The sequence below is a fragment of the Colossoma macropomum genome, unplaced genomic scaffold, assembly GCF_904425465.1.
Source record: "Colossoma macropomum unplaced genomic scaffold, Colossoma_macropomum, whole genome shotgun sequence".
Taxonomy (NCBI): domain Eukaryota; kingdom Metazoa; phylum Chordata; class Actinopteri; order Characiformes; family Serrasalmidae; genus Colossoma; species Colossoma macropomum.
In genome coordinates, this window is record NW_023494784.1 from 36,394,531 (window position 1) to 36,413,499 (window position 18,969).

General features: G+C 40.1%; 1 protein-coding gene across 1 annotated transcript in view; it reads left to right on the forward strand.

Moving 5' to 3' along the window:
* Positions 1–17,317, forward strand: part of fstl1b (follistatin-like 1b) — an 80,835-nt gene extending 63,518 nt beyond the window's left edge. Inside the window, exons 6-11 of the mRNA XM_036570665.1 lie at positions 398–528; positions 6,118–6,236; positions 8,286–8,398; positions 12,462–12,572; positions 13,770–13,861; positions 14,589–17,317. Coding sequence (XP_036426558.1) covers positions 398–528; positions 6,118–6,236; positions 8,286–8,398; positions 12,462–12,572; positions 13,770–13,861; positions 14,589–14,630 — 608 coding nt within the window. The 3' untranslated portion in view covers positions 14,631–17,317. The remainder of the gene's footprint in view (positions 1–397; positions 529–6,117; positions 6,237–8,285; positions 8,399–12,461; positions 12,573–13,769; positions 13,862–14,588) is intronic.
* Positions 17,318–18,969: the final 1,652 nt, after the last annotated feature.

Sequence of the window (18,969 nt, forward strand, 5' to 3'; positions counted from 1 at the left end):
AGTGAGCTTAGTCAGCATAGTGCTCTCTGGACGTACAGCAGGTTCATAAGGGCAGCTCTCTCTGTCTCTGTTTCTCTTTTAGATCATAGTGGAATTAATTAAATGTCTGGATACCAATGTTAGTAGAATAAACTAAAGAAAAAGCGCTGAAGGTTTTGATGAATAACTTCATTTGCTCTTGAATCATTTGTTTGTTATTGTTTATTTGTTTAAAATGTACCTGAAGAAATAAAAAAATGACTTACATATATGTGATGTGGCTTTGTAAGTGCCATACTGTTTATTAATCGCTGTCTTTTAGCGTTTGTATGTTAAACTGGACTTTTATTCTAATGGTCAGTGTCTCTCCACATTTGTCTTGATTTTAATTATATGTGTATGTGTTGTGTTTGTGCAGTGGTTTGCTATGTGGCTGATCGTAATGAACTGCGTAGACGTGTGATTGAGTGGCTGCAGACTGAGGTGGTTCCAGACGGCTGGTTCACTAAGGGCTCCAACTTTACCGACACCCTGCTCAAGTACTTCAAGGTTAGTTTGGACAGTTGCAATAGCAGGAAGGTTCACCACATTTCAGAGAAACACATACAGTAGAGTTTAAAAGTGAATCTGTTTTCAATAATGATAAAAAAAATATTAGACTAGTTTTACTGGTAGGATGCTGGTATTTGAAGCAGGTTTCAAATAGTTTTCCAGAAGCTGAAAAACAGAACTGCATTTAATTTTAATTACATTTATTTTAATTTCGAAAAATGGCAGAGAAGGCTCTAAACCATCAAGAAATTGTTGTGTTAACATCCAGGACATTATATTTCAAAAGTGGTTGTCAAATTTCAAGTAGATGCACCATTTAAATGGACTTTGGAAATCCTGTTAAAAATCACTGTTGTCAATAATATTAAACCAGTTTTTGTTGTAGATAAATGTATAAAAGGATGCTAGTCCCATACAACTTTACAGGTTTCAAATAATTAGTAGGAAGCTAGATAAAAAGGAAAAATTTTAAGTGTGGACAGAGCTGTAGATGATTCTGAAATGACTGAGGAAGCTGTGTAGCATCAATAATTAAATCATAACTAATAAATAAATATCCAGAATGCCTCATATTTAAGTGGTCATCAAATCTCAAGGCCAATACTTTAAACGTACTGTAAATGCATAATTACAGAAATATATTTATCATTTAATACGTTCTTGCTTTTCCCAGCTTGAGATAAATCTACATTGTGGTGTATAAAATAACAAGATTATTCATGTGATTCCAAATTTCTGAATGGTATCATAAGTTGACAACAAATTACTAAAATCTGATAACTACAGTCTATTATCTAGTACCTCTTCTTGATGCTCTACATTATATTATCTACATTATAATAATTTATTATAATCATTTAAAACGTTTAAATAAAATAAGAATTATAACACATGATTCCTGGCTTTTGAACAGTTATGTATTTGTATGGTTGCACTGACTCACACACACATAGCCTCAGTCACCCACAGATATGTTATGATATGTTGTTTTGGACTAGGACGTCTTCTGTCCTACACTAATTCTGATTCTCTCAGTCTCCTATGTGTGCAGTCATACACTTGGCACTGTCACAGTGTATACATATTACAACAAATGAAAGAGTTGGTTTGGGCCCCCTTTCCTCCCTTCAAGCCCTGTTCATTTTGTGTGCATTAACCCCCACAGGGGGTATCAGTGACTCCTCTTGAATCCTGCAGCAGTCTCAGGACACGCTGGAACATTTTTCTGGCAGTGGTGTCAGCAGGAAGACTACTGTTACGTTTTATGACTCTTATGACGTCTTATCCAGTCTGCTTGGCTGAGAGGCTACCAAAGTGTGAGTTTGTAAGAGGACTGTTACATACCTCTCCTCTGCTCTGTACTTTATGCCAAGGGCTGTCGTCACTGTTTTTCCACAGATCAGCAGGTGTTTCCAGCAGTGGAATTCTATCCCCCTTCAAACTCCTGCATGCTTTTCATGGCTTTCCCTGTGATTAACGTGTGAAAGTTGAGAGTTATTACTGTCATTTTGCTCAAAGGAAATTACATACATACATACAGTTACTGTCCAAGGAAAAAGAAGTATCTCTATTTTTTATATTTTTATTTATCTACGTCATTTGAGCACAGCAGCTACTTTATAGTGTGTGAAGATTTTCTGATTAATAGAGCAGTAGAAATGCTCCAGAATTGCTTTGAATAAAATCTCTTTATATTAACTTATATAAAAATTTAACAGTGACCTCTTTTCCACTGCAGAGCCGAACGGTTCTGAGCAGGGAGGGTAACCACTTCGGTTCTGAATGGACACGGTTTGACACAGAATGCTTAAAAACCGGGTTCAGCCCTTTTCGGCATGGTTAGCTAGCCAAACTTGGGCCACAGAACTATTCGGTGGGATGACATAATGACATAGCTATTCACTGATTCACTGATTGGTTGTTTGTTTATGTGCCACAGCATCCTGCTGCGTTATTTCCAAACCGAAAACAATCAAGTTCCGTTTGCTCACACGGACAGGAGCTGGAGTCTCCTAGCTAAGCTAATGCTACCCAGGTCCTCTCTCCTAGCTAACTTAGCTTAGCTAAAGAGATCCAAACACCCCAGCCCGAGTTCGATTCGACTAACCAGTGCTTTGCTATCACACACATAGACAATAAAAACTTACAACAGTGAAAGCAAAGTCGACTGTTTGGCGGTGGAGTGAGAGAAAGTGGAAATCGGACCTCTTCTGCAGTGCTTTAAGCTGTAGCCTGCTAGGCTAAGCTAATGTGAGTGTACAGTGCCTCCCACAGCAGCGAACAAATGATTAAAAACACCTGTTTAAAGGATAAAGACTCCTATCTGAGAGCACAATATTGGAATGACTGGTGTTGAAGTGACAAAAAAATAAAAAATAGAATTGATCTGTGCTGCTTTGAGCTGTATCCTGCTTGGCGATGCTAATGCTACTGTAGTTATCCGGCTGCAGGTGATACCAACGTCAGTACAGTAGAGAAGAGGGCAAAGCTTTGGAGATACTCGTTTTTTTTGGACAGCAACAATTTTTAGTTGCACAGTAAGCAATGCAGTGAATTCCATTTATATTCAGTTTGACAGATTTGAGTCTGTACGTATGACTTTTTTCTGTTTTTTTCCGTTGTCCAACACTGGGCGCACAACAGTAACAAACATAATAATAATAAAAATATCTCCTTTGCTATGAATGAACAAGAATGTGGTATCAAAGGAATCAGTCTGTGTTCAGACTGAATTTCTCTGCTTGTTTCAATGAGGTACAAGTGAGAAATTCTTAATATTGAGTTACGTCAATGCTTCTAAGAATATATAGACCTGATTCAGCTCAGGAAATATTTGATAATTAGTTCATTACTAATTAGTTAATAACTAGTTAATAGCTAATTACATAGTTATGTAATGAATTGTATTTACATTTGACTTAAATTTTCTATTGACATGTTTAAGTCTACATTTCTGATTCATTCTGTTTCTCTTGATTACATTTTCGTGTTTTGTCTTTTTTAAAGATATTTTTTTTATCAAATTCAAATCATAATAAAATATCTCCTCTTCTACTTACCAACACAAACGTGGCTTTAATTAAAGGAACAGAACCCGCACTTTCAACAAAATTTCTTCCCTTTAGAAAAAAGTATTAAATAACATGTCCTTTGCTTACATATCTCAGCGCTACATGACCAGACACTGTCCATATCAGGCAGAACACCCTTCATTGTGAAGGCAGAGAGATTAGATTAGAATACCTGTGATTTGGAGTGTCAAACTGAGTGTCATCTTCTCTAAACCTGTGAGAGAGTATATGTGTAATAAATGTGTGCTTGTTAGCTGTTACCGGGCTGTATCTGGTTGTGTGGTTCTGCTAACAGCATGTAGATAAACTGGCTCTGCCCTTTTCCACACTGTCCACCATTGCTCCATAGTAGATCACCCAGTGGATAAGCCTCTCAGAACAAACTTCACCACACTGTAAAACCAAACCATGGATTTCTACAGCTTATTTCTACTGGTAATTGACATGGAAGGCTCCAGAGACCCCATACCCAAGAACATACCTAGAAGAGGCCCACCAGTACTACTCAACACCAACCAAGAACAAATAGATGTATGAAACCAGAACATTCCTAACAAGGTTAAACACTTTTTAAAGCTTTTTTTTCCTAAAATATCTAACACACATCTAAAACATCTAGATGTAGGCAGCATATCTGTCAGCTTGCAATTCTTAGATTGATCAATAGTTGGAATAACCATTATACATTTTAGTAACGAACACACAATTTAATTTAGGTCCACTGAAATGAGTCCCAGCAATTGTATTTCATGAGCAGTTTGAGTACATCATCATCATCATCGTTAACCGCTTAGTCCAGCTAGGGTCGCGGTAGCAGTTGGGAGAGCAGAGAATCCCAAACAACCTTGTCCCCCGCAACTTCCTCCAGCTCATTCCCAGGGACCCCAAGCTGCTCCCAGGCCAACCTGGAGATATAATCCCTCCAGCGCATCCTAGGACAACCCCGGGGTCTTGTCCCGGTAGGCCGTGCCTGGTACACCCCCACCGTGAGGCGTCCAGGGGGCATCCGGATCAGATGCCCCGAACCACCTCCGCTGGCTCCTCTCAATGCGGAGGAGTAGCAGCTCTACTCCGAGCTCCTCCCGGATGGCCGAGCTCCTCACCCTATCAAATAGAGTGTAGCCCGCCACCCTGCGAAGAAAGCTCATTTCCACCGCTTGTATTCGCGATCTCATTCTTTCGGTCATTACCCATAGCTCATGACCATAGGTGAGGATCGGGATGTAGACCGACCGGTAAACTTCACCACTACAGTCCGGTACAGCGACCGCATTACTGCTGCCGCCTGTCCCAGCCTGCAGTCGATCTCACAATCCCTCTTCCCATCACTTGTGAACAAGACCCCGAGATACTTACACTCCTCCACCTGGGGCTCCTTCCCCCTTACCTGGATCGGGGCCTTGTTGAGGTGGAAGGGCTTGTGTGGTCTAGGGATCTTCAGAGCTAAGTCGTCGGGAGCAGTATGCTCCTGGTAGGGTCTCCCAGGGCGAACAGGTCTGGAGTGAAGACCCAGACTAACTTGATCCAAAAAAATCCTCTATGAGAGATGGACACGGACAATCGTGTACCCTGCCCGGGAGAGGGTCACCGGGACCTACCCCTGGAGCCAGGCCTGGGGGTAGTGTCCCCCGGCGAGCGCCTGGTGGCCGGGCAGCCCACGTAACCCGGCCGGGCTCAGCCCGAAGAGGCAACGTGAAGAGGCCATGTGGGCCCACCATCCGCAAGGTCCAGCATGGGGGAGCAGTGCAGTGCCGTATAGGCAGTGGGAGATTGCGGGGGGGCCCCTGCGGCAGAAACTTGAGTACAAACCATTCATTATAATTAACCGTCAGTAATTTGCAGATTAAACACGGGATTAAATTTTGTAGTAGACCAGTTTATTGATCCTGGAGCACCAATAATACACACCATTTTAAAATGATTGTTTAGTTAAAAATCAAATGTACAAAATTTTCACAATTTTACACAACGTATGCAGTCGCTCAGCTAAGATATGTTTTGTGTCCTTTTTTTCTGTTCTTTGTTTTTGTCCTGGAGCTACAAGGCTAATGTAATGGAGACCTAACTGTATACCTTAATCATCACAGGCTTAGGTAATCTCAAATCTCAAGTCTTGTTTATGTGGTTTCTGACACTTCTGATGTTATCTATAAAATTGACAAACATACAGACAGAATTCAGGCTTCTGGATGGCAGCTTCTCCTGTTTTTAGCTATGCAATGTGCTTTTGTCCATATTTATAGAGAACAGTATGTCAAACAGTGTCACAAACCACAAAAGCAAGTCTATTTGTTCACCCATCAACTTGATGCAGTTGGAGGCAGCTTTGCGGTTCACTGTCCTATCTTTGACAGTCTTTGTAGCTTTGCTAGCTCTGTTAGCCCTTTTGGCTTTGTAGGGGTATAAGGAATTGTATTTAATGCATTATTCTGAGACTCCAGTTGAAATGTTATTCATCAGAATGAATGTGTTATATGTGTTGCTGAAGCATGTTTGCACTCTGCTTTTGCTGTAGAACTACGATAACGGCGACTCACAGCTGGACTCCTCTGAGCTGCTCCGCTTCATCCAGCACAATGAGACAGCTGTAGAGCTGCGCTCCTACGCAGAGGAGGAGAACAACCGCCTGCTCAGGTAACTCACAGACACGCTCACATATCCTCATACATTACTGTGCAAAAGTCAGAGTCCCTTCATTTATTTAATTTCCAGCCAGAACAGCCATTCAGTACAAGTTATTCATTTTTCAGAAGATATTTCTGAGATGATTACATAGAAGATAATTCATCTGCATAAGAAAGGGTCAGGAACAATGTGAAAAAACAAGATTTTTGTAAAACAAAAGTTAAAAAAATATAAATGATTCAGAGAAAACGGTAATCCAAACAACCATACTAGACCTGGTAGACCACCAAAACTGTCACCAAACTGCCACCAGCTTCTAAGACTGAACTTTGGAGTTCTGAAAAAAATCTCTACAGATTTCTTTGAAAAACTGAAAGCAAGTGTCCCAAAAAAAGAAGTCTGTAATAAGGGCAAAGAGTGGACACAGTAAATACTGAAAAAAATGTTAATATTTTTAGTTGAGGCTTCTGTGTAATTTGTGTAATTTTTCCTGATGCTGAAAAATGAATGACTTGTAATTAATTGCAGTTTTTTGAGTTTTCACTGTAAATTAAATAAATTAAGGGTGGTACTATTAAAATACATGTATGTATGTATATATGTGTGTATATGTATATGACACTTCTACACTGCTGTTATTTGTAGCAGGTCAATATGAATATTTAATCTAAAAGTTTGAAAGTATAGAGGCTGAGACAAGTGTTACAACCCTCACCAGTTTCCTTTACTATAACCTCTGCATATGGGTTTATACCTAGAGGGGTCTAAAGTCTGATGTGATAATAATGATGTTTATATGCTATTTAGCCCATACTGAGGGAATACTATGTAATTACTGGATTAAAACCTGACTCTAGAAAAAAACAGCTCTGCAGTTAAGAAACTGCATTCAGGATCTGCCCACACACATTCCACCACACAGCATGGACCCTTATATTTTGTTGACAAAGAAAAACTCCACTGTGAACTGCAGTGAGAACAGAGCAAGTAGACGCCAAGTACAGGAGATAGAGAGAAGAAATAGATCAGAGAAGAAAGACACTTAGATAGGTGGAGGAAGGGATCCAGTAGATGAGCAGAGGCAGGTACAGACTGTGCGTGCCTGTGTGGCAGTCGGGGTTATATGAGTTCAGAGTTCTGTATTGTGAATAGAAGCTGAAGAGGAAAATCCCTGCCAACAATCACTGGACTGCAATAGCTAAACATTCCACTGCTGCACAGCCACTTCCTAAGAGTGGTGAGCTGGACACTGAGCTTTTCATCCTGGATTGTGAAAAAATGAAATAATAAGCCGTTAAGGAAAAGCTTCTCCTTTAACATTCAGCTCACTCTTTGCTCCAGTAGAAAAGAGTGGATACAAAATGTGTTTCCAAAATTTCAGTCTGATTCCTTTCAGTTAGACTCAGTTGACTCATAAATAACCACTAGCCATTTTGTTGAATCCCAATTTCTCTTAGTTAAATATAGATACAGTATATATTTAAAATCTTCAGAGTAGCTGCCCTTTTGTCTTTAGATGTTCTTGATCATTCTCTCAAGCAGTTTCATGAAGAGCCACCTGAGATGATTTTCCAACGTGACTGAAAAAGATACACGCATACTGAGACAAATAAATACAATTTATTTGTATTTGTTATTTAAACAAATTTCAAGCCATGTAATCATAAGCTGTTAGATCAAAATATCCTTAAGGTTATGAAAAACGTAAAAAGATCCAATCAGATTTGTTTGGATTTTTAACTTATGCTGTACGTTTCCACCGTTACTAATTGGGGATCTTATATTCATACAGATCATAAAACTCAGTTGAGTACAGTCACTGTCACCACACATCTTGCTGTTTCTAGAAAAGCTTTTCGGAAGTCCGCCACCTGACCTTCTTGTCAAATGTTTTGTCAGTGTAAATGCCACAAAATAAGCAGAACAAATAAACACAGACATTTTATTTTAGCAGAATGTATACACCATTTGAGAGTTTTAAGGATGTACTCTGCACCCAACACCTTTAAAGCAGGTAAATACAGTAAGTAACCCTTTTCCTCTCTGGCTTTGTCTCAGGAGCCTGTGTGTGGATGCCCTGATCGAACTTTCAGACCAGAATGCTGATTGGAAGCTGAGCTTTGATGAGTTCCTCAACTGCCTACGTCCAGGATTCAACCCGCCAGACAAGAGTGAGTGCACGGACTCAAATGATCATAATACACATTAAACCCCACCGCTAAACCAGTGATCACTAACCCTACTCATGAAGATCCACTGCCCTGCTTCAAACGTAATCCATCATACTTGATCCGTCTATTATTCCCTTTAGAAATCCTTTATTCCTTGGATCTGATCTCTGAGATTTGGGTTGAAACTAAACACTCACTACACTCATAATAAACCCTCAGGAATTTACACACTACACCCTCAGAAACTCACACACTACACTGTCTACCTCTGCAATTTGCACATTTATCTCTCAGAAACTTATAAACTAAACTGGAAACTCACACTAAACCCTTAGAAACTCACACACTAAACCTTCAGAAACAGAGGGCGACTGCGGCGAGGCACCTCAAGTTCAGGGAACTCCAAATCCCAGAAGCCCTCGGGCTGATTAGGCCCAACCTGGCACACCTGTGGACTCCTCTACTTAAGGCCATGGCAAACAGCAGCCCTTTGTCACACCTTTATAGAGGGGTGACCAGTAGGGTACTTAGCCCAGGTGGGTATTTAAAAGAAAAGAAACGAAACGAAAAGAAAAGAAAAGAAACGAAACGAAAAGAAAAGAAAAGAAAAGGGGGCTGGAAAAAAAGAGAGAAATTGCCCCAAAACAACAGAAATAAAAATAGGGCCAAAAAAGAATAAATTGCCCCAAAATGTCTTAAAGGCCAAAAAGAAGGCTTAAATAAGAAAAATGTCTCCAAGCCACACCGAAAAGTGTTTGTTCCACAAAGAGCAAACATAAAGCTGACCTTCCTCTCATAGTCACAGAGGAAGTGTCTTTTGTTTTCTGATTATCTTTTATTTCACTTTTCTATCTCAGCCTTTGTTTGTGCACACTGTTTTCAGCGCCCCCTTTGTTTGCCCTTTCCCGCCGTTTTTATTCTCATTCGTTGAGCTGTTTTTCCCGTTTCTGCCTGTGCTTCCCAGTGGCGCAGCAGTAACTCCTCAGACTGTGAATCAGAGCCACCTCAACCCCAACATGCACAATCGCTTAATTCACACTCCATCACTTCATTAAATTCACCTTTCTCACGGGTTTTCCTCTCTGCACTTGGGTCCACTTCCCTGGACCCAAGAACTAAACCCTCAGGAACTCACACTACACCCTCAGGAATTTACACAGTAAACCCACAGAAACACACACTAAACCCTCAGAAACTCAAACACACTAAACCCTCAGAAATGTACACTGAACCCTCAGAAACTCACACACTAAACCCTTAAACTCACACTGAGCCCTCTGGAATTCACCCACTACACCCTCTGAAAACACACCCTAAACCCTCAGAAACTCCCACACTAAACCCTCAGACTGACACACTAAACCCTCAGAAACCCCCACACTAAACCCTCAGAAACCCCCACACTAAACCCCCAGAAACTCACACCAAACCCTCAGAAACTCACACTAAACCCTCGGAAACTCACATCAAACCCTCAAACTTGCTCTGAACCCTCAGAAACTCATATGCTAAACCCTCAGAAACTCACATGCTAAACCCACAGCATCTCGCACACTAAACCCTCAGAAAATCACACATTTAGCCCTCTGAAACTCACCAACTAAACCCTCAATGTCACACAATTAACCCTCAAAAACAAACACACCAACCCTCAGAAACAAACAAAACCCTCAGAAACTCACACACTAAACATTTAGAAATTCACACCAAACCCTCAGAAACTCACACTCAACCCTCAGAAACTCACACTAAACCCTCAGAAACTCACTCAACCCTCAGAAACTCGCTTTAAACCCTCAGAAACTCGCTTTAAACCCTCAGAAACTCACACTCAACCCTCAGAAACTCACACTAAACCCTCAGAAACTCACTCAACCCTCAGAAACTCGCATTAAACTCTCAGAAACTCACATTCAACCCTCAGAAACTCACACTAAACCCTCAGAAACTCACACTAAACCCTCAGAAACTCACTCAACCCTCGGAAACTCGCATTAAACCCTCAGAAACTCACATTCAACCCTCAGAAACTCACACTAAACCCTCAGAAACTCACATTAAACTCTCAGAAACTCACATTCAACCCTCAGAAACTCACACTAAACCCTCAGAAACTCACTCAACCCTCAGAAACTCACACTAAACCCTCAGAAACTCACTCAACCCTCAGAAACTCACACTAAACCCTCAGAAACGCACACTAAACCCTCAGAAACTCACTCAACCCTCAGAAACTCACACTAAACCCTCAGAAACTCACTCAACCCTCAGAAACTCACATTAAACCCTCAGAAACTCACACTTAATCCTCTGAAATTCACACTAAACCCTCAGAAAGACACACACTAAACCCTCAGAAACTCACACACTCAACAGTCTAAAACTCACACATTTAGCCCTCAGAAAAAAACAAACTAAACCCTCAGAAATGCACAAAATAAACCCAGACACTTGAACAGCTAAACCAAGTCAGGGAGCGTATGTGTTGTTCAGCTTTCAAACGAACATCCACAGCTCTGCTTGTACTGTGATAGGGTGGCATTTCCAAATGTCCACAGTCCGCCTCTTAATTCCTGGAATTTAAAATGCAAGTATTCATTTTTAGCAGGCAAGATTTGAAAGAGATAAATGAGCCTTCATCATGTGCTGCTCCTGCTTGAGCTCTGGGTGAACTGAAAAGTAGGTCAGAGTTCACTGAAGTGGGACAGTGGTTTTTCTTCTCTGACATCACAACTCACTGCACACACACATTCCAGCCCACAACATGGACTCTCAGTTTTGTTGTTTCAGGAAAGCTCCTCGCCGAATTGCAGCTAAGAAAGAAGACAGATGTCAAAAGAAAGAGACAGAAAGAAAGAGAGAAAGATATGCTCTAAGATAGATGGAGGAAAAAAGCAAAGACTTACTCTTAAGAGAAAGGAACTTGCGCCAAAAACAGGAGGTAGATGAAAGGGAAAGATATCCACAAAGATGGAGGCAATGATAATGGCACACATACAGAAAGCATGTAAACTAGGAACCAGGAGTTCTGCTGGTACAGCTTACACAAGATGTACACTTTGCTGGACTGTGCAAAGCTAGAAACAGATTTCTAGAAAAGCTGAGTACTGAAATAGTTACTGAGAACCAGAGCACGTGGACCTGTATATTGAGTGGTTCTGTTTTCCACAGAGGTTCTTCTCTCTTTACATTTCAGTTCAGGCAGTGAGATTTCAGCAGTCTGCCCACCTTTACTTTGGGAGCTTTGGGAGCTTCTACCTAACACAGTTGTAACAAAGTTGCTCTGAAAATGTAAACATGGTCAGTTCTGCATCATGCTTGTTGCATTGCTTCATAAGAAAAACCTTTAGTTATGTTTAACATGATTTTTTTTTTGTGAGCATTGTTGTTCTTTATGTAAACTTGAAACTGATCCAGGAACTAAAACCAGCTCGAGCATTTTGGAATTAGGTTAAAGTCTATCGCTCTCTTCTCTGTTGTTGTTTTGGAGATGGGAGATTTCCATGTGACTAAAAATATGATATACAGTGCATTCCAAGCTTCCCTGCAGAAGGATCTACCTGCAGATGCTTATCAGCAAATTCTTAAAGCTTTAAGGAGTGTATCTCCAAATATCTTTTCCAGGAAAGTACTATGTTTCTGACCCTCCCCCAGCAATAAAGACATGCCCTCATCATATTAGGCTTCGTAGCAAAAACGTTTCAGACAAAGTGCTTGTAGTTTTTTCTTTTCTTCAAAAGTTCCTCCAACATTCAAGATACATCATCAGGAGGGGGTTTTCAAAGTCTTTAAACCAGAAAATCTCACTATTGAGACTATTGTGGCTCCACTGTAGGAGACGAGTAGGCATGTATGCAACAGATGTAATGTTTTTTTGTTTTTTTTTCATTTTGGCCAGAGTGTCCATTTAATCTGTAATATGGTGAGTTATTGCAAACCAGCAAAGAAGAAGAAAAATTGAAAAGAGCTCATACTTTTTATAGGTAGTGCACTTGTGGATGGCTGTAATCTGAAGTGGACTGAATGGTAGCAGTGAGTGTAATTACTGTATTGTGTGCCGCAGAGTGCGCTTTGGAGGATGAGACCTATGAAGATGGATCAGAAACGCAGGTGGAGTGTAACCGCTGCGTCTGCGCCTGCGGCAACTGGGTCTGCACTGCCATGACCTGCGACGGTGAGACACGACACAACAGATACAGTCATATTTAATTACTGATAATTAAAATCAATCTGAAAACTGGTCTGATTGACACTGAAGTAAAACTGCTTCACTTTAGTGTTAAAATACAGGCATAAGGGCAAGTAGAACTAGGGTGTCCAGCTTTAGTCCTGAATGACTTGAGTCCAGAACACTTTGGTGATTTACCTGCTCAGACACACCTACTAAACCTGGTAACTAACTGATGATTTTATTCAGAGTTGAGCAGGTAAATCACCAAACCCGTGCTGGACTTTAGCCCTCCAGGACTAAAGCTGACCACGCTTAAAACTGAACATAGAATGAATGTAATGTCATTAAAGAACTGGGAACACTTTGTTTTGTTTTACTAGGGAGGGTACAGTGATGTTGTATTGTCATTTCCAGACAAATGCTGGTATAGGGGAGTTTGTTGACAGCTACTAAAGGAGACATCTCAACATTTCTGCATAAGTCAATCATTGAGATGTAAACAAAGTCATTCTGAGTGGTTCATTGTGAAATGGTTCATTTAAGACAAACTTTACTGGCTCAGATTTCTTTACAGTGATGGTGATAGGAACCAGGTGTTGTGATTAGTGAATACAACACAAATGGAGCCATTTTGTTTACAATATTCGACAAGTAAACCTACATTTTTCCATTTTTACGTGTAATGTTGATAATGTTAAAATATGCTTTCTGTTGCTTTATTACATGCTGCCTGCCATGGCCTCTCTGCCATGAATGTATTTTAAAAATGGCGTTTTAGGCCAAAACCTTATCCCAAAACTATATTAAAACAATGCCTCAGGTATTCTGCAGTGTATTCATAACCATTCCTTGTAATAACTTTCTGTGATGTAGCTTTTTAGAGGCGTTAAATTCTTCAGACGTCTGGTTCCTATCACCACTACTGTGAGCTATTCTGACTTGGTTTCTCTAGAACGGATAATTTTGCATCAAACCACTCTGAATGACTTTGTTTACGTCTGAACTATTTAATGATGCTGAAAATTTTTTGTTTAGAGTGTCAAAGCCATTTCAAGCTGCAGTCCAGTTCAAGGTCCAATTCTCATGCTTCTCATGCTATTAAATCTAGACCAGCCCTGTAGCTGCTAGTTGGTACCCCTAACCACTCAGCCAAACACTGAAGACATATAAAGACTTATAATTGTAATATTCTGTCAACAGAGAAAAGTCCAGCACCTGAGGCAGCTGCTGGTGATGAGGAGATGACGGAGGAGGAGTGGAGCCTCCGCGTGGCTGAACTCAACAAACATCAGGTCTGTTTACTGGCTTTTTCACACCTCAGTCACATATATGTCTCACTAGAAACACGGATCAGGTCAGTGTGGTTTATAAGTCATTGACGAACATTAACAGATACCCAGCACAGCAGCTAACTGTCAAACTCTTCCAGTAAATAAGCACTAAGCTGTGTAGTTACTGCTTTTGCTGGGAATAATAAAGCATGCACCCTTGATGTGTATTCAGACCCCTGCAGGTTTGAAAAAAACTTTTAGAGGTTGAAAACTAACCCAGATCCCCAAATAACAGCAATAGACTTTGTCCCTGTTGTTTTATTAAGTGTGAGCCATTGGTGTGGGGTTGTAAAAACAGGACTCTTGCGTTCGCAGCCTGATTTAAAGTCAACAAGGTCGTGGCCTTGGTGCGTTTACACACCCTATAAACTTAATGCCCTGTCAAACTGGTGAGGGATTTCTCATGGGCAGCAGGTTGCATGTTGACATATTTTGACGTATTTGGGTGTAAATGCTATCTGTACTTAATATTATACTGGCCTTCACTTATTTTGTGTTTGGCTAGGTTTGTTTGCATAGTGGAAAGTTTCACACAGGCTAGTAATTAAGGATTAGGTTGACATGCATCTAGTAATAAAATTAGATTAGATAAATAATAATATCAGATCATATAAATAAGATACAATTAGAGTAGATCAACAACCAAAGGTTGTACAGAACCTTTTTAACCATGTCCTTTCCTCTTCAGGAGACCATGGAGAAAATGAAGTCCAGCACAAAAGAGGTTTAAAGAGGAAGAAGGAGAGAGATGAGGAAGAGGTTCTTCTCCTACTGAACACAATCAGGACTCCTGAGATTACGTACTGTTGCTGGGAGAATCACATCATTTTATTGTTTTTATCTCTATGAATATAGTATGTTTATCTATTATTACCTTTCCGTGTAACGTCATTATAACCTAGTTTTCGGTTGATGTTTGTTAGGCCGCAGTTGTAGCCGAGTATTACCTTTAGCCTGATGTCTGATGTTTTGTACGTTTGCGTATCACCAAGTGCTGTACTTTGTTTTATTGTATCACTCTAAGCCTTGCCTAAGAGGCCCCAGCACTTTATACGGGGGCTATTTTGTACGCTGTTATTTTCTATGTATTATTATTGTTTTTTATCATGTATTTGTTTGTCTTTTTAGATTTGGATTTTGTATACATGTTGCTTTTGATTGAGACAATGGAGTGAAAAAGAGTGCTGGAGGGAGAAGAAGTCAGTAGGAAATCAGCTGAGATGGTATGCTCTGCGTTTTTCCGGGTATTAAACCACGAGATGTCTGAAGCATGAAGGTCAGCAAGAATATCAACGTCAGCTGAGTCTCCCTCACACTCTCTCTCCACGTAGACAAGGCAGTCATAGTCTTGAGACCTTTCGAAAAGGTGCTAATATGTATTCTTCTGTTTGCAGCATTGCCCACTTGCATCAGTTTTTCTAGGTTGCAAAGTAGAATTAGTTAGCTTATAGTGCTAAAATAGAGAGCCAGAAGTTACAAAGCACTGACAGAATTGTGTTTTGGTCAGAGTTAGTGATGCTTTTTGGATGATACGCTGCATGCCTAAAAATATCCAGTCGCCTCTTCTAATTAGCAGATTCAGCTAGGTTAAGGCGCGTTCGTTGCTGAATCAGGGCTTGAAATGTGCACACAGTGATGTTATCTCCTTAGATAGGCTTTGGAATTGGAACAGAATGCTGTGGAGCATGACACAAGCCTAAGGTCACCATGCACAATGCTAAGTGTTGGCTAGAGGGCCTTCAGACATCTGGACTGTGGAGAAGTGAAATGAGTTGGAGTGATGAAGCTCTATTGAACACCTTTTGGCTTGAGTTAAAATAACGAAGCTCCGTCGAACAGCTTTTAAATTAGCTGGAGTGAAGAAGCTCTGCTGAGCACCTTTGGGCTTAGATGGAGTGTTGAAGCTCTGCTGAACACCTTTGGGATTAGGTGGAGTGAAGAAGCTCTGCTGAAGACCTTTGGGTTTAGATGGAGTGAAGAAGCTCTGCTGAACACCTTTGGGATTAGGTGGAGTGAAGAAGCTCTGCTGAAGACCTTTGAGCTTAGATGGAGTGAAGAAGCTCTGCTGAGCACCTTTGGGATTAGGTGGAGTGAAGAAGCTCTGCTGAAGACCTTTGGGCTTAGATGGAGTGATGAACTTCAACTGAACAGCATTGAGATGAGTTGGAGTGAAGAAGCTCTGCTGTACACCTTTGGGATTAGGTGGAGTGAAGAAGTTCTGCTGTACACCTTTGGGATTAGGTGGAGTGATGAACTTCAACTGAACAGCATTGAGATGAGTTGGAGTGAAGAAGCTCTGCTGAACAACATGTAGAGTTCTGTAGAGTCTTTTACTGCAGCAAAGGAGGACCAACTCCTTATTAATGCTCTTGATTTCAGAAATAAAGATTGAAAGATGTGTCTGAATACTTTTGGATAGTCCACCATAAGCTTGATTTCTTCAGGTCTTTTGACAAAGGCCTGTGGTCTGAGCCAAACAGCGCATCCTGTTCCTTTTATCTCCATACAGACAGGAACACTGACAGCACAGACGCTTCTGCTTTGCTTCTGCTTACTCTGCTTATAGTTTAGTCTGATTGCTTTATGTAGAAGTAGTAATTGTTAAAGCTCTATTGCTGTGCTCATTTCTGTTTGAAGGAGCTCATTTGAACAAGGGGGAAAAGCTACACGGACCAACCAGGTGAAAGAAAGAGAAATGCGAGCACTGCTAAATTACGACTAGCGTTATTGTGCCATAATAGAGCTGTGTTTTCGTCATTCCCTGAGCATTTTGATGGCACTGAACGGGATGAGCATAGGCAGGGTCGCTCGAAACCAAAGCGTGATGTTTAAATGTTGTACAAATCCTCCAGGTAAACCACTACTCTGGACCCAGCAACAACACTATACCTTTTATTTCGAAGAGCGGTCAGGATAAGGATTAGAATCGCTGTCACCTCTTTAGCTTCGATGCATTCTTGCTTGAGTGTGTATGCACCTGCTACATGTGTATTTGTGTGTGTGCGTGTGTGTGTGTGTGTGTGTGTGTGTGTGTGTGTGTGTGTGTGTGTGTGAGCAATAGAGAGAAAAAGAGAATGTGTGCTGTTTTTCTTTGTTTTTTCACTAAATTCCACTAATATTAAGGATTTTTGTGGTAATGAGTGCCTTAAATATACGTCCTTGGTGCCACAGGTAGAACAACCTTCTTTTACGTAAGTAACCATCTGTTGTAGGAATCCATGAAGAACTTTGCAGTATTATGGTAGTTAACCAGATGTCCTGTAGAGTGACCGACTGAGTTCAACAGGTCATTTCACACTAACTAGGACAGTTTCATTCATTTCAATGTAAAGACTATCTCGTTAACTTTTGTTTGAGTTTACTTGTATTATGACTTTTGGCTCTGTACTGTACGTCAATAAAATAATTGTTCCACAATTTTGTTATTATTATTATTATTATTATTATTATTGTGATCAAATAGTGGATTTTTAGTCCAACTCTGCTGGTGCCAAAGTTAAAGTGAGCATTTCTTGATTTTGCAGCAGGACCCATATGGTTCATGGTCAACAGGTTTGACTGGATCACATGTGAAACCTCCACAGATTTTTCTCTGAATCCCTTCTGAAATGTTAAAAACTGCAAATGCATTTAATTCATGTGCATTTACACACATTTGCAATGTGTCAGCAAGTTAATTGTGTAATTCCAGACTGAAAAAAGTGTGGCTTTGCAAAAAACTGTGTGCAATGATTCTACATTAATAATATACATCAACACAATTCTTACCAAAAGTAAGTAAAATGAACGACAGTGATTGTGCTGATGTAATGTGTTTCACTCATGTGGGACCATGTAAACATTTGAATGAAGTAAATCCAAAGCAAATTTTTTTTTCAGTGCACAAATATGGGGCCATTCGTGTCCTGCTGATATTACTTTTACAAATATGTATGTTCCGTGAAGGGAAAAGGCATTTTAAACAAAGGTCAAGTGTCCTTCACAACAACCAATGTGCATGTTTTGGGTAAATAACTTAAAACATTAATGAAAAAAATATGCAGTATGTATAAAACTGTATTTTTGGGTGTCCCCATCCACCACCACTACTTCCCTTATAATTATTTTAATGCTTTGAAAATCCATTTAACATGCCATGCTTAAGAAAGTAAGAAAACGGTTAAACTTGACATTTTGAGTTCCTTGAACTTGTATTAAGTTAACCGAAGAATAATTTGTGTTTTGCACTTGTTAACTTAATATTACGAGTTCAGTGAACTCCAAGTTTCAAGTTAACCCAGTTACTTACTTTTTTAAGCTTAAAAACTACACAATATTTTATGGTGAATCCTGTTACCTGAACACAGTTACTTCTGTGAAATGTCATATTTCATAAGTCACATATTCAACAGGAATGTGCATCATAAAGACCACAGGAAGCAGGAAAGTGACTTGCTTTCTTTTTTCATTTGTTTTCAGTGATATTGCGATGTTTACTGACATTGTCACTTTGGAAACATAACCATGTTACCCAAATTATAGTGGAAGTAAAAATAATCCGTTTTAAAGAATAGCAAATTGTAAGTAAATCACCAGAACCTCCTTAATGTCTGTGTGTCATTGGCATGGATGCAAGCGAACCACATTTTGTCTTTGCTAATTCAATGCTTAAAAAATGTAAAAAAAAAACAAACAATGGTAAAAATAAATCATAACATATTTTTTTACGTTTTTTTAAAGAGTTTCAAGGACTAAATGGCTCTTCAATGGTGTGATTTGGCTATAATTATACACGAAAAGGAGCATGAGGCAAGCTTCTTGCCCTCTTGCATAAGGAAATCTTAGCAGCAGGTGCAGTTGTGTAACCACTGAGGGGCCAGGGGGCTGCAAAAACTGCATTTTAAACTCTTGCATAAGACACCAGTTTGTAGAGCACAGCTTTACTGTCTGATACCTGGACTTAGAGTGCTCCTTTATACCAATGCATTATTATGAATGTGATCTATTGCCATAGGAATACTACACGTGTCTCCATGTTGCTGGCAGTAAGGGGTTAATACAGTAGGGGCGGGGACAGGGTGGCCAGCCCC